General features: G+C 42.5%; 1 protein-coding gene across 1 annotated transcript; it reads left to right on the plus strand.

Moving 5' to 3' along the window:
• Positions 1–2,681: 2,681 nt before the first annotated feature.
• On the plus strand, positions 2,682–15,559 carry FKBP4 (FK506 binding protein 4). The gene is made up of 9 exons (XM_026046939.1): positions 2,682–2,833; positions 3,971–4,113; positions 9,477–9,597; positions 10,548–10,704; positions 11,076–11,166; positions 11,484–11,567; positions 12,265–12,450; positions 12,800–13,039; positions 14,938–15,559. The coding sequence occupies exons 1-9, from the start codon at positions 2,725–2,727 to the stop codon at positions 15,034–15,036; spliced, it is 1,230 nt and encodes a 409-aa protein (XP_025902724.1). The 5' UTR covers positions 2,682–2,724; the 3' UTR covers positions 15,037–15,559.
• Positions 15,560–16,357: the final 798 nt, after the last annotated feature.

The raw sequence follows: 16,357 nt of genomic DNA on the forward strand, positions 1-16,357 counted from the left end.
CCCGCGGAGGCGGGCGCGGGGAGGAGGGCGCCGCGGGCGGCAACGGCCGCAACGGCCGCAACGGCCTCGGCTGCCGCGCGGCCCTCGGGAAGCGGCCGTGCCCTCGCCGCCAGCGCTGCTCCCCTCGCAGCAATAGCTGTACATACATGTGCATATATATACAATATCTCATATACGTGTATATGTATGAGGTACGGAATGGGTGTTTTCTTTTCATCCACAGTTGGTATGAAAGCAAGAGCGTCCTGGGAGCCCGGCCGTAAGACCCATGAAGCTGTGGCTCCCCATCTTGGCGGGAGCAGTCTTGTAAATGTGGCATATCAAGGGGATTTACGCTTGGCCCCGAAATAAAAGTAGCTCCGTGCGTGCAGCGGGAGCCGGGGAGGCTGCTCTGAAGGCAGCCTGGAAGCTCCGGCTCTGTTCCTGGTTTATAAAGCGGCTGTTGGCAAGCGGCGGGCGAAGTCGCCGGTCGGGCAGCTCGCGGGGCTCGTCGTGGTCCCGTTCCTTGCTGTGTAGTCAGCCCGCCGGCACCTGGCTTGTTATCAGCCGCGTTGCGAGTGCGGGAGACAGGAGTGGCAGCCTTGGGATGAATGAAGGGGGAGCTGCGCTCACTTCCTCTTTGCTCTAGATTAATTTCCTATTCCCCGCTCTCTAGAAGCTTCTTTAGTCTCTCTAGAAACTTTTAACAGCAGCCGCTAGAACCTTTTTTTAACCTTTTTTAAAAAAATATATATAGTGATTTTTTTAGTCCAATTATTTTACAAATAAAAAAAGCAATAGGACAGTAAAGGCAAAATTCTGACTTCAGCAAGATTTGCCTTTGGGGGACTGGCTCTCTCTCCAGGAAAGATGTTGAGGAGGAACCCGAGGACGTGCACGTGGTTCCTGCACCCTTTACTGTACCCTATATTACTCTAGCCATGTTTCTGGTAACGTGTTTAGGTGAGGGATGGGTTTTAGGTTTCATCTGGGGTGAGCTAGAGATCTCGCACACATGGCTGCCTTGGGAGCTGCCAGCTGGCCTGGCATCTCAGCCACCTGAGCACTGTAAAATGCAGCATGGTAGGAAGGCAGGCATTTCACCAGATGTACTGTGTGTAACAGTGATAGAGGATGAACCAGGTAATAAAAACAGGCAAACGCTGGCGAGAGAACTGAGGAAAGGTGCAACCTTAGAACTGATAAGGTGTAAAAGAATGTGGAGGTCACGAAGTGCAAGCTCTGTGCGTTTTGGGGTTTTATTTTTGTAACATTGCTTTCTGCAGAGGTATTCTGCATTTTTACAAGGACCTGGCTCAGCTAGCTTACACCGATTACCATTTCACTGGTTGCAGGAAAGTTTCAATTTGTTCCTCAGTTTCGCATCAGGGTAATATCCAGAGGTTGTTAGCTGGTGGTGTTGAGTATGAGATGCAACTCCTCCTCTGCCTCTTGCTGAGGTACTGTTATCTTATTGAGATGTGGGGCACTTGCAGCTTCTGACAAGTTATTCACATTTGCCTCTGTGTCAGGCTCAGGCTGATGAAGTCGAGGGGGAGGGAAGTCAAAAATAGGAGATGAAAGTAGGAGATTCTGGCAGTAATCAGTTGCAGGAAATGGGAGTTTGGGAGTGAGTGCCAAGTGGGTGCCTCCTTCAGTGCAAGGGTATGAAAGCAAGGAGGGTATTCCTCCTTCCACGACCCCTTGTCTCTGTATAATTGCACTTGTGTAAACATCAGTCCTCTATCATCATGATGATGATTTCCAGGTATGCATAGATGGAAGCAAATAAAGCCCCCAGTTAGTTCCCTTTTGCCTAGCTAAAGCAATGCCAAGCTTTGGTGAAGAGCCAGATTATTTCAGCCAATATTGGAGAAAACTAGAACTTTGTGAGTCCTCCCCCTGGCAAGATCTCATGTCCATGCTACGTGAGAGAAATGGGCATTTTTCTATATATGCATTTCAGATGAATACCAGGGAACTTTGTGTACCGCATACACTTTTTGTACACCAGTCTTAGTTGGTGCTGGTCTTGTTAGCTAACCTACAGCCCTTCTTGATAGTCATGTCAAATCCTTGCACTCTTGCATGTAAATTAGGAGTGCCGACAGGCTATTGTGTAATTGTGGGGTGCCAAAATTAACGTTACAGTTCCCAAATATTACTAATTGGCTGCTAGAATTTATCTGTGTTGTGTTTAAACTCTTTGTTAAACTATAGAGTAAATTTTAGAGTAAATGTTAAACTACAGAGAATTTTCAAGAATGTCAAATTCCATGCATGCAACGTGTGACAAGGAATTGGTACATCTGCACTGTTAAAATGCTTTGCCTGTAACAGATCTCTGAGGTAATGATGCAGTGTTGGTGAGGAAAGTACCATAAGCGAATAAAGCCTAAAATCTGGCCTATGACTTGATCTGCATTTCACAAACATCCAAAATGTACTGAGAAAGGGTAAGTGACACCACTAACTGTAGATGAGGGGAACTCTAAGCTGGGATGGACTGAGACCATTCAGGTTTCCATATCCCAGCAGAACCATCTGGAGTGGTTAGGCATTTGCAACACAACTAACCTACAGTGTATTTCCAGCTAGTCTGCAAATTCCTCAGCAACTGAAGATGATAACATGTAAGTAAATTGAATTCATGTCCAGTTGGCAGAGTTCGGTTTTCATGATCTTAGTGTCACGTTCTGTTTTTCTCAGGTTATCAAGAGAGAAGGCAGTGGGACCGAGTCTCCGATGATAGGTGATAAAGTGACTGTCCATTATACAGGATGGCTTCTTGATGGCACGAAATTTGATTCCAGCCTGGACAGGAAAGACAAGTTTACCTTTGACTTGGGGAAAGGTAACGTTTGATGTTGATTAATCTTTATGATACCAAGATGACGATTCCCTGCAAGTGTGGGTCCTTTTATTTTAAAGTTTCTGTTTTAACTTGTTTGCAAAATGTAAAGTTTCTTCTCTTAGTCTTAGACTTTCTGATTTGGAAAAAAATATATAGCCACTTCATGAGGTTTCTCAAGAATTTGGAGAATTACAGATAAATAACTCTAATGGAAACTCACTCATGGGAATTCACCCTGAAATATTCTTTCAAGTATGCTTAATTGTGATCAATTATGTGGACTGGGGCAGCTATCAGCTGCAGCTGAAGAAGGAAGAGGTCTATTCTCCCTTTTCCTAAACTTTGAGGTTAATCCAAATCTGAATATCTAAATCTGTGATAAATCTTACTGTTCAGTTTCCTGATTCGCACTGGCAATTCTCTATCTGGTGCTTTTTATCTGTTTGGAGGATAAATTCTGTCCTGGCCTGAAATGGGGTGATAAAAGGGATACTGTTTAATACAAGGCTAATACACAGGCTACTTGATGGATGGAGTTGGAAGATGCAGCAAGGTAGGAAAGCTTGAGTGAGAAAATGAATGTTGTTAGTTCAGGTTCCAGCTTCTGTTCACTTTCAGCTTTATGCGGGATGTGTCTTCCCCTCTCCTGACCCTGTATGTTACAAGTGTAAGTAACTTTTAGTTGCTGCTCATGACGGTCTTTCTCTGATAAAGTACAGAGAGAAAAGAGTGTTGTTTTGGATTGTTTTCAAAATATGAGCAGGCAATCTCTCACCCCGAGACCTTCTTCGAAGAGAGTTTATTGTTATTTTCTAGCACTTGAGATTGTGCCAGGCGCTTCAGATATGGTCTGTGTTCAAATGACAAGTGTGTAGGGAGAGAAAAAGAATCAACTGCGTCAAGAACGAAGAAGCTTCTTTAAATTTCAGATTCGGATTCTCAATTAGCTTTAACTTGATTGTGATTTAAACCGCTGTATGCAAACAAGGGCGAGTGCAATCAAGCCCTTCAGTGCTTTTGCTCTGCCCGGCGGATTCTTAAGTTTTGTGTACTGGAAGTGATGATGCCAAGCTTCACAGCGGGGGTTGACTTTCATAAGTGCCCAAAAGTGATGCATTTGAAATCTGACTTGCATAGGTGAGGTGATCAAAGCATGGGACATTGCTGTGGCAACTATGAAGGCGGGAGAAATCTGCCGGATCACATGCAAGCCGGAATATGCCTATGGCTCTGCTGGGAGCCCTCCAAAGATACCTCCCAATGCCACGCTGATCTTCGAGGTAAGTGGGAGGCGGTCACTCCAGCACTTCAAAAGCAGCCCCCAAGCTGTCTTGCTGTGGGTAGTGTGATGTAATATGCTGTGCCACACATAGTAAACCTGTTATTTCATTATTAAGACTGTAGCCAAACAGTTTCTTATCATGAAATAATACGGAAAAAAAAAATGCTGTATCTCAGAATTCAAGATCTTAGTGTAATAGCTCGGTACCAATGCTAGCGTATTATCCCAGGCAGTCAGTCTTGTATTTTTGGAGCAAGAGGCTGGAGGAGCAGAGAATTAGAACAGCTGTACTAAGTTGGGCCTGAGGATCATCCTGCTCATATTTCTGTGATAACGGCCATTAATAATGTTTTAGTTCTAGTGATGTTAGTGTGGCATGGCATTTTTACCTTGTACTTCCAAACCTGCTAATGCTAAAATGTGGAAATGCAAGTTGGTTTTGGAAAGCATGATGAAATACCCACGTCTTGCTTTATGGTGGTTCCTTTATCCTGCTTTGCAGAAGGTGTTAAGTTTGTGCACAGGAGAGTTAGGTTTTTCAAAACAGAGGATTTAAAAAAAAAAAAAAAAGCCAAAGAGATGTACTACTGGTTTGGAAAATGTGGAGTTCCCTTATTCTGTGCTTTTGTAAATATTTGAATGTTTCACTCCTCTAGGTTTAATCATACAATTACAAGATGATTCACTATAGGAAAATAAAGGTTGGGGAATAAAGTGTGAAAGCCAGGCTGCAAATACTTCTCAGCAGAGGTGCAGAGCTGTATACCATGGCTTCACTTAACATATAAGTAAATACAGCTGCCCCACTCATAGGAGTGTTTTTAAGGGTGCCTGTGGATTCCCAAGCCCTTGTACTTTTTAACCAGGTGACTTAAAATTTTTAATAAAAGACAATCTCAGGCTAACGTTTTGAAGCATTTGGAGAAAAAAAAAAAGTAGTTTTGAGTTCTCTTTTAGTTTTGTAACTATGCTTTGTTAAATTTCAACAACAGAAAAAGCAGCTAGTATGCTCTCTCAAATGTTTCATATGTATGGGGAGGTGGTTAGCATTTTCTCTTTTTTTTTTTTTTTGTTCCTTCTGTGGGAGTTCGTAACATTAACACAATTTTTACAAGTTGCTCAGGGAAAAAGGTAACTGTGTAAACAGGTAAAATATATATTTAAACAGCCATGAAAGTATAAAGCTTCTATTCTACAAGAGCAGAACAATCAGGAAATCCTTAAAATGCCATAAGAAGAGTTGTGCAGATTCAGGTTGTGTGGTGATTACCACCAAGTCTGTCCATGTCCTCAGGCCTCCTTGACCAATTTTACTTTCCCAAACTCACTTGAATGTGCTTGTTCCTAAGACAGATTCAACAGTCTTGAGTTTATTGTCTGGGTATCACTAGTCTGCAATTCACATGAGTTGTCCATCTCCTCAGAGGTGAACCCTAAGTGTCATCTTAGCATCTTGATAAGCATGGGTGGTTAGGGCAGATGTTTCTTCTGTCCTGTCCTGGGGAGGTTGCTTCTCAGGGAACTGTGTCAGGTGTCTTCTCTGCCCTTAGAAACAGTCTGCAGAGTGTCCTGGGCAGATACATTGCTCTCATTTTTGAAACTATTCCATTCTCCAAGAAATACTCAAAATTAATTGGTCCCAAGAGGAGACAGGCTTTTAAAGTATGGCCTTTTGTGGAAGCATTCAAAAGAAAACTGCCAGAAAGTAGTACCCCAGGCCCCAAAGAGTTGAGCACTTGCTCATTCTTTACAGCTATGTCAAAATTAATACCTTTTGTCCAGATAGCTGCTTAAGAACAATGACTTGTGAACCTCGTCTTAAACAGTATTTCTCATAAATCCAAAGATGGCCACAGTTCAGTTCAGCACATTGTGCCACACATGCTGAATTGCACAGTTGTGTGCGCTTTACAGCAAGGTAAGCGCTACCCAGCGTAACACAGGACCAGATGGAAGGGGAGAAAAAAAAACAGCTCTTGGTCTCCTCCTGCTCGTTTTGCTGTCCCAAAGCTCAGACTTCCTACCTTAACTGCTTGGCTGCATAAGAAAACATTCCTTGGGGCTTCGTCAGTAGCAGACAGGATGCTGCTTTGACTATCCCACAGCAATGGATGATACCTAACCTTTTGATTAAAAAGGAGAAAAAAAAAAAAGGCAGCAAGGAATTTTTCTTGAGTACTATTGGGTTTATTCATAAGGTCTCAGTTTAAATTGACCCACTCTGTAGCATTGAGCTAATAGCTCAGTAAGCCACCTACTTGGTTTGGTGGGCTGAAAATTCCAGCCTAAATTGCCTGCCTTTCGGTTGAGTTGAAAAGCCTTCTATCTAGCTAACTTGGGCAAAATGAAAAGTAGTCTGGAAAGAATTCAGTCTCAGAAGTATTTGTATAATTACAGATTTGATTTATACATAGGAAGATGCAAATGGAGCAGTGTGGTATTTATAATTTGATAAGAAATCCAAATTCTTAATTTATGTAGAATGTAAAATTACAATATAGGTATCATGATTTGTAGTGCACAAAGGTTTATGAGAAATGTTACTTCTTGGTTCTTTAGAAACAAATTTTCTCCTTTCCCTCATTAACTTCAAACCTGCTTCTACCTATTGGCTTCTAAGCACTTTCCCTACTGATGTAAATGTTCTAGTGTTAAGTGATATTACAGTCAGCAGAAGCTTTTTCTTCCCTCTCCCTGCTGCTCCCCCCACCCACTGCATTAATTTTGCACAAATATGGAAAGGAGACCTTCCTATGAAAGAACTTTGCTTAAGTCAGTATGGAATTTACTGTCTTGCCCCATAAAGGGCACTTTACCTTTTCATTAGCTGCCTACTGAGCTTATTCATTTTTCCCATGCGTAAGCTAAAATTAGCGTCAGCATTGCCTACTATAGTGTGGTTTTGAGGCTGGAAAGGTATTTCAAAGTCACCTTCTAAAAAGACCCGTTTTCTGTAGGGTATTGGAGCTGGGCAATAAGAATGTCAGGATTTTTTAGCTCTTACTAGGTTTTTTTTAATGTCAGCCTGACCTTTCTGTCTTCTAAATACCTTTTTGTTTAAACTAAGAGGGGAGAAGAGGAGGGGAGAAACATGTAAATGAAGTTTGATGAATTTATGCCTTTCCTGATTAAAATGCCCTGCAGATGGATTAGTAGTCAGTACTGAATTGGAAAGATACTTCTACCCTGAAAGTAACTCCAAAATTGTAGATGTCGGTGGTTTCTGACTAGTATGGCTCTCAGGCACAAGAAAACAGTGGAGGAATTCCCCTTTCTTTAGTTGCTTTAAAAAAAAAAAAAAAAAAAAAAGGGGGGGGGGGAGCAAAACCAGATTGAGCACAGTTCCTGTGCAGTTGTCATCAGTCAGCTGCCCTGAGCTGACTTAGCTTGTCTCTGGGTGGGTGGACTTTTTCTTTCCTTCTGAATATTATTTGGGGTTAGATATCCATTAAAATAAGAAATGGGACTTTTCTGATTAATATCCAGTTCCTTTTGTATTCCAGGTATCAGTAAGTCCACTGCTGTAAACTTCCACAGCAGTAACCTTGAACTTTTTTTGTTTAAACAAGGTACTTAGTCTAAACACTGCTGATTATAATGGCTTGATCTCCTGTGATCTTTTTGCTGTTGTCTTACTAAAACAAATGATAGCTTTTTTTTTAATTTCATAGTTTTCGTAATTCTATGAAGAGAAACAAGTTTTTCTCTTTTGTGGCTGAACCATTTTTCCCTCTTGTCCTGTACTCTCATTTCAAACTAGGATTTGCACTAAAGCCTTGGAAGGGTATGGGAAGCTTCAGGCTGGATAGTGATCCCTTTTACATTAACATCTGCTCTTATAAATCCTAATCAATTCATTGCAGCAGCAATTTTAGATTAAAGCTGGGCCAGATCTCCATTTTTCAGTTGTAAAATACCTTACTTGCATTTCTTTGTTAGCAACTAAAGTTTCATCACCTTGGTTTCTTCTTTGCTTTGGAGATGATACTTTTCTGAAGTGATCCCCTAGTACACCAAGGTTAGATTAGAGGGGAAAATACAAAGCTTAAAATGTGCATGGTAGTTGTGTTGAGATCTGTAAGCAAAAATGACAAGTTTTGAAACTGTTGCCCTCTACCATAAGAGTAGGGGCTGGAGAAATGATTTGGGAAGAACTCAAATCTGAACAGAAATTAATTTCTGAATTTGCTTTAGTGTTGATGGGCAAGCATTAGAAATAAGTCAACTTCAGAGGGCTCAGAACTGAACCTTAAGTTTGACTGCAGATGGGAGGATGTGATTAAGCATTAAGGGAATTACGTCACTTGTCTTCAGTCTTCCTCCTTTTCACTTTAACTTAAACTTTATGTTGTTTTTGGTAACTCCTGGATACTGTGATGCTGCTGATAATTCTGCTCATACTGAACTTGAGAACAGCAGCAGCAGCTGATGCTGCTGATGAGTTCGTTAGCACTTCAGATTGCAGGGAGTGAGCAAATCCTTTCTGGCTTTCTGCTGTAGTTTTCATATGGAATCCTAGAATCATGATGGTTAAAAAAAAAAAACCTTTGAGATTGAGTCCAACTGTAACCCCATCCTCACTGTCGTATGTCCCCAGGTGTCTCATCTACGTGTTTCTTGAGCGCTGCCAGGGACGGTGACTCCACCACTCTCTGGGCAGTCTGTTCCACTGCTTCTGTGCAGAAATTCTTCCTACTGTCCAAACTGTTCCTCCCCTGGTGCAACTTGAGGCCATTTCCTTTAATCGTATCCGTAGTTCTTCTGGAGAAGAGATGGACAATCTCCTTTCAGATAGTTGTGAGTAGCAATAAGGTCTCCCCTGAGCCTCCTCTTCTCGCTTTGCAGAGCCTTTTTACCCCCAAGCAGATGAACCCTTCTGCCCAGCTTGGTGTCAGGAGCACTGAAGTTTGTGGACTTGATTTTTGTGCGTGCCCCCCCGCCCATGTTCAAAAGGTGTTTTTCTTGGGCAGGGAGGAGAGGTCTCTGTGCTTGCAGACATAAATGAAAACTTAAGTGGGGAATTTTAGTAAATTAGCATAGGAAAAAGAGCAGCAGTTTTCTCTATAGTAGTTGTTAAGCATTGTGGGTCATTTAAGCTTTATTCAGAGGCAGGACTCAAATAGTCCTTTCCATTAAGGGTTGTCTCTGTTTAGTTTTCAGAGCTTTATTTTCTAGCATTTCATCTTATTTCCATCTAGAATTGACCTAATACAGTAGCTGCATAGCCTTTTGCTATCTGATACCTTGGAACTTCATGCCTCAGGTTATGCTTGCCTCAACAGTTGTGCTTTCAAAGATCTCCTGAATTTCTTGTGTTGCTGAATTGATGTGATGGGAACTGATGTTTTCTTCTCTCTGTAGATAGAGCTGTTTGAGTTTAAGGAGGAGGACCTCACTGATGAAGAGGATGGTGGCATAATCCGAAGAATACGCAAGAAAGGGAAAGGCTACTCCAGGCCCAATGAGGGTGCCCTCGTAGAGAGTAAGTCACTTATGTGTATAGTAACTGGGCTAGCCAGGTGGGAAGGCAGAACACTTTTGCCACCTGCAGCTCTTGCTCTAGAGAGAGACAAATACCTGGCTTCTCTTTCTCTCTGAATGACCTAGGAGCCAGTCTCAACTGGCCTTTTGTTCTCTTGTTTCAACTTTTCAACTTTTATGGCAGGGATTGATCTTGTGCTGTCCAGAGATCCTGAAACAGGTGTTCACTTGGCCAGCAAAACCTTTCATAGAATCATAGAATCATAGAATGCCGAAGGTTGGAAGGGACCTCAGAGGTCATCGAGTCCAACCCCCCTGCTCACGCAGGGTCACCTAGAGCACGTGGCACAGGGCTGCATCCAAGCGGGTTTTAAAGATCTCCAAAGAAGGAGACTCCATAACCTCTCTGGGCAGCCTGTGCCAGTGCTTTGTCACCCTCACAGTGAAGAAATGCTTCCTTAAGTTCCTGTGGAACTTCCGATGCTTCAGTTTGAAGCCATTTCCTCTAGTCCTATCCCTGCTCACCACTGAAAAGAGGCCGCCCCCCTCCTCCTCACTGCCTCCCTTGAGGTATTTATAGACACTGATCAGGTCCCCCCTCAGCCTCCTCTTCTCCAGGCTGAACAGACCCAGCTCCCTCAGCCTTTGCTCATAGGAGTCTAATAACATATTTTAGGAGTCTAATAACATATTTTCCCTCTCTGAGAAACAAGAGGGAAATTAGTTGTAGTGAAAAGAAAAGGTTAATTAAAAAGGGACAGGGAGTTTACTGGCTTCAGCAGTACGGGCTATATGGCTTCCAGTTGGTGAAACTTTCTTAGGTAGCTACTTTGAAGGGGGAAAGACTATTTAAATGAAGAACTTGTAATTCCCTGTATTACCTGCAATACCTGCTGCTCACTGCACAAGCGTCTTCTAATTTCTCTGGCTCATTTTGTGTTTTGTTACCAGTCCAACTTGAAGGCCGCCATGGAGACCGCGTGTTTGATAAGCGGGAGTTGCAGTTTGAAATCGGAGAAGGTGACAATTACGATCTTCCTCATGGTCTGGAGAAAGCCATTCAGAAGATGGAGAAATCGGAGGAATCTGTGTTCTATCTCAAACCTAAGTGAGTTAATTCAGACCTTTTTGATACTTGAAGAGTATATACTACACAGCCATCAAGAATGAAGAAGTGTTCTATAAAGCTTTTCTTGATTAATATCTTATTAAAGACTTGATGGGCACAAAACTTTTAAGTATGAAGCTCAGATTACTTAGCCTCTAGATAGGCTTTTCTATTGCTCTTCTATTTTTTTTATAGTGCTAATGCTAAGGAATATTAAATACCGTTCCATTTTTGTAACCTTCTAATGTTATATAGACATACCAGAATGTTGTCTTTGTCTCTAGCTTTGATTGTACAAGCATGGCTTTTTGGACAGTTTTAGAGTACTTTTTTTCCCCCCYCCCCCCCCCCCCCCCCCCYTTATTTTGCAGCTATGGTTTTGGAAGTGCTGGAAAGGAGAAATTTCAGATTCCTCCAGATGCAGAGCTGCAGTATGAAGTGAAGCTCATAAACTTTGAAAAGGTGGGCATGAGAGAGGCAAAGACGTTGGTGGAACTCTAGCAAGAAAGATGGGTCTTGAAACTGTGATCTACAGTAGGGGAGCCACCATTGTGGCCAAATACAAAGAGTCTTTGTCTGAAATTGCCCTTGTTCTTCCTGGATTCCTGTGTGCATTCGCTGTCCCTCCAGCTCTAGCCCAGTTACCATTTTCTTTTCAGTAGCACCTCACAAGTCTCATTTGCTAAAACTATTTTGGCTATACCCGTTAAGAAGCAGCATAGCCACGTAATTTCCCCCAGAAGCTGTGTCCTTGACTTGCGCTCTTTATTTTTGCTTAGGCTAAAGAATCTTGGGAAATGAAGACGGAAGAAAAGCTGGAACAAAGCAGCATTGTGAAGGAGAGAGGCACTCAGTACTTCAAGGTAAGCTGCAGCCTCCAAGTACTGTTACTGTTCCTTGACTCATGTCATAAGCTGGTGGTGATCTCCGTCCTGCATCACTGCGCAGGGATGGTCATGGTATCCTCAGGCTTTGTTGGTCGCACTGTCCAAGTATTAGCTGCACTGCAGAATTAGGGGTTTTTGTTTGTTTTGTTTCTTTGTTCTTGCTTCAAGTCTCTTTGTTACACCTAGAGGTAGCTTTGGCACGTAGACTGAGTAGTGGCAAAGTTACAGTACTGGAAGTTGCCACTCTAAGATAGTGCTTTGAATGAGAAGCATTCCTTTTAGGATGTAGATGTGTAGAGAAGTTGTGTTTTAAAAGACTGAGTAGCTCATGACAGGATTTTTCTGGGATACTCCCATGACCTTCTTGGTGCAGTAGTTGTCCTGATAGCTTTGTGTGCCTCATCTTCCTTTGTGTTTAGAGTTAAATACACAAAATTGGATGGGGGCTTAGAGCAAAATATCAGTGCTGGCCTACATCCCCTGCTTTAGTAAGTATAGGGTTGCTAAAAAGTTTCTAGTCTTGTGCAGGAATTGCTGACAAATACAGTATATTGTTTGATGATACAGGTTTGTTTACTTAGAATTGTTTTCTCTGAGGTATTGCTCAAGTGGAAGAAGCAAATAAAGTTTCCTATCGTAAGCTGTTTGGATGTTTAAACTGCTTTGTGTACAGGAGGGGAAATACAAGCGAGCAACCTTGCAATATAAGAAGATTGTGTCATGGCTGGAGCATGAATCGGGACTTTCTGATGAGGAAGATGCAAAAGCCAAGAGCCTGAGGCTGGCTGCCCACCTTAATCTAGCTATGTGCCACCTCAAGCTGAAGGAATATTCCCAGGCTTTGGAGAACTGCAACAAGGTAATAAGAAGCTTCTTCTAATATATTTTTATTATTGTTATTTATGTATTTTACTTCCTGGCATACTAACTGAGAACACTTGAGCACTTAAGAAGTAGAAATGAGGAGACAAGGCAAAGATAACTGCGGGCAAAGATCAAAGAGGTCATAATAGGTCAGGATTAAATGTCTGACTTACTGATTCCCTGTCTATAAAGTCCTGCAGTATTGAACTCCTCTCTTAGGCCCCAGATTTCAGGAGAGATGTCCTTCAGATGTGCTAGGCCATTTTCTAGGAGTGTCTGGTGATCTGAATGGATTTTATTTAAAAAAAAAAAAAAAAAAAACTTGTGTTAACTGTTTTATGCAGGCACTTGAACTGGATAGCAGCAATGAAAAAGGCCTCTTCAGGCGTGGAGAAGCTCACCTGGCTGTTAATGACTTTGAATTAGCCCGTGATGATTTCCAGAAAGTGATACAGCTTTACCCAAGTAACAAAGCCGCCAAAGTGCAGCTAATAACTTGTCAGCAAAAAATACGGGAGCAGCATGAGAAAGAGAAGAAGATGTATGCCAACATGTTCCAAAGGCTCGCGGACAGAGACTTGAAGGTAAGTGGCACTGCTCTAGAAAACTGCAAGGCTCTTGATGTCAAGTGTTAGGCAAGGAATCGTGAGTCTTTAGTGTATTCATCTTAATAAAAATTGTGTAAACGGCACAATGGGAGAGCACGGAAGTAGCTGCCTTTGAAGAAATGGGAATAGCCGACGCTGTCAGGATTTTTCAGGTCATTTTGATTGAAGAAGACAGCTAGTAGTGCCAAGCATTGCACAGGGTACTTTGTTTCAGCTAACGTTTCAATGAAGTGCTGTTAAATACCAGTTAGCAATTGAAGTGATGAGCTACAAACATGATCAATGTTTGTAAGGAACTGAAAGATGTAGCTTTTTTCCTGAAATGACTTGATTGCTCTGTTCTGGCATCTGCATGGTCCATCCGCTCTGCCTTGATGCCTCTCATACTGAAGGTCTTGAGCGAAAGCTTGAGAACTGTCTTGCTGCTGCTCATGGAGACAAATATAAGGAGAACATCAACCACACACTGGTGTTATAAATTCATTTTGCACTGTTGGTCTTGAGCTATGTCTTTGGGCTCTCAGAATAGTTGTTATTCTACTGTATGGATGGTGTTTCTACTAAGTTTTCACTGACACCTTAGTAAGTATTAGTCCAATTAACTTGTAATCCCATACTGCACATATTATAATAGGGTATTTCAGCTAGCAAGAAGCATTATGGTGCCTGTGAGAATCCCTTTTCCCAAGAAAACGCTAATCTGCTTTATATTTGGTGGCCTCAGACTGAGTAGATCTAACTTCCAAGGCAGATTTGCTATTTCACTCAGTTTTCTCAGTGAGAAGAGTAGCAGAATGCCTGACACTGGATTTATTTCCACAGATTTTTTCCCTTCTACCTCCCCTGTATATACCTGAAGAATAGGGCAAAAATCATTCTAGTTTTATTGCTGTGTCCGTTCTCTCATGTGCTTTTCAGTGTCAGTAAGTCTGTCTTGGAGCCCTCTGTCCTCAGATGGATGAGGCTTTGGCTGTAGTTTCATGTTGCAGCTAACTGAGGTAATATCAGAGTTTAATGATTCTGCCCTTTTCTTGAAACCCCACACCCTTCCCAACCTTGCACATTGAGCTTCTTTGTGGGTGCCAGAGCCCTGGCACAGGCTGCCCAGGGAGGCTGTGGAGTCTCCTTCTCTGGAGATCTCCCAAACCCGCCTGGATGCCGCCCTGTGCCCCGTGCTCTGGGTGTCCCTGCTGGAGCAGGGGGTGGGACTGGATGATCCTTAGAGGTCCCTTCCAACCTCAACCACTCTGTGATTCTCTAGTATGGTGGGTATTCTTACCTCACTGTAAGACATAGTTCAGATTGCAATGCTAACAGGCAGAGTAGCAATTTCATTACAGTACCTTTGAAATGTTAATAGTACATGGCATTCTTCCCTTGTCACTTCTAAAATTACAGAAAGGTCATGTGGGATGCACAGAAAGTCTTAGGTTGTGGAGAAGCATCTTGCAGGGTCCAAGCGCGCTGTGAAGGTGCTTTCTCCATACGGGAGGGGAGCTATGCGAAAGCTGAAGCAGGACAAAAGCAATTCTATGTAGAAATGTCCAAAATGAGCTGCAGTTTGTGGCAGAACGTATTAATAAAGCATAGTGTGGGAAATATACATGCCAAAAGCATGTGCAACCAGTGTTGAGAACAGTAACCATCTAATATAAGTAGTACTGCCCAGCCTGCTTTATACAGTGCTCCTGTTCTGGGGGAGGGTGTTCTCTGGGCTCAGGTTCTTAACACCTTAATTCAGTCTTGCTGGGAGACCTAATGGCCACTGGGCACCAGGTAAGGTTTGTGGCATTGTTTGCCACAAACACACACAATTCTTTAAAAAAGTTCTTGGTTTAACAGAGGCTTTTTTTTCCCCCTTTTTCTCTGTTTAGTCTGCTGAAACTATTCAAACCAGCCACTCTGAAGATGCAGAAATGAAAAACGAGCAGAATGGAGTTGAAGATAAGTCTGAAGTTGACACAGAAGCTTAAGTGCAAACCCTATTCCATTAGTTTTGTAAACAAAAATTTCCAGTGAATTAGACCTTTATTTTTCTATGTGGTTGGACAGTGGCTTGAGGGGAGCAGAGACTGGGGCCACCATGCCACAGTCAGTTACAGCTTTACATGTCTGTGGAAGAAGCTCAATGGAAGCACAAATCTGGTTTAATCCTAAGGACTTTATTTATTCATTCAAACTGTTGTTGGGGTTCTATCAGGATTCATTATGCTTGGTTCTTTGAAGTTTGTTGTTGCTGTTTGTCTCTCTCGGGTTCCAATTCACTTTAATCGTAGGTTTTGCTTTCTGAAGTTGCTTTCTAAATTTACTTCCTTGGGGAAGGGAAGGTTGTTTCTTGTGGGGGAGGGATTTTTTTTTTTCTTTTAAGTAATCAAGCTTTTTGGAGGAGTCCTCATGTGAGACCTAAGAACAAATCACTGCTCCCCGTTCTGGCTTGGCCTTGTCCCTTTCCCTTATATAGGGAATCCCTTTCGTTAAGTGTTGTAACCTTCCTTGTATTTCCCCTCTTCCCCCACTGCTGAAGATGAAGACTGAAGTCACAGCTTGAGTAACGAAGCTCCAATTAAAACTAAAGAAAACAACTTTGCTTGTGTTTTTATTGGAATACGCACAGAATTAAAAGTGAACTTACTCTAGTCATTCAGTGTTTTTTTTCTCATCTGTAGTTGTATCTTGCTTTTCTGTTGTTCATTTCCCCAAGACTGAGGTAAATACGCTATAGGTTAGTTGTACAACAAAAGCGGGGTGAGTTAAGTGCCACGGGCTGGGGCTGGAAGGCAGAAGTCGAGCTCTGTTTCTGCCCTCTTGACTCTGGAACTGACTCTGTCCTTTTGCCTAGGGGGGAGATCTGAGATGATCACAGGGCTCGCAGTGCCCGTTCATTTTGCCTACTGAGGTGGGTTTTGTGCTCTCACAGGGAGACCGGCTACCTCTACACCACCACCCTAGGCAGCAGCTTTTGTTCAGATCGCTTTGAATGGACCCAACGAAGCTGGCGTGGCGGTGTGTGTGGCTGCTGCAGGGCTTGGCGAGAAGTTCCCTGTGACCTTCCCTGCCCCTAAGCATTTTCAGACATTTATTTTATTTGATTTGGCAAATAGGACAGCCTCAGACCCTTCAGTAGTGGTGAGCAGCTGGACAGACATTGACACTGGTGGAGTATTTTTTTTTTTTTCCCCACACATGATTAAAAGGATGCAGTTGCAAAAATAAGATGCCAAGAACCTGAGGCCTTAGTTTAATAATAATAATAATAATATAAAAAATCAGAACCACCCAGGGCAGCTGCCGAGG

This window comes from Nothoprocta perdicaria, unplaced genomic scaffold (assembly GCF_003342845.1).
Source record: "Nothoprocta perdicaria isolate Ctin4 unplaced genomic scaffold, notPer1 scaffold_464, whole genome shotgun sequence".
Taxonomy (NCBI): Eukaryota; Metazoa; Chordata; class Aves; order Tinamiformes; family Tinamidae; genus Nothoprocta; species Nothoprocta perdicaria.

Bases quoted from the DNA above. Each gene is read 5' to 3' on its own strand.
- FKBP4 (XM_026046939.1), top strand. From the start codon at position 2,725: ATGATAGGTGATAAAGTGACTGTCCATTATACAGGATGGCTTCTTGAT. The intron at 11,568-12,264 runs GTAAGCTGCAGC...CTTTGTGTACAG, and splicing joins GAGGCACTCAGTACTTCAAG to GAGGGGAAATACAAGCGAGC. The intron at 13,040-14,937 runs GTAAGTGGCACT...TTCTCTGTTTAG, and splicing joins TCGCGGACAGAGACTTGAAG to TCTGCTGAAACTATTCAAAC.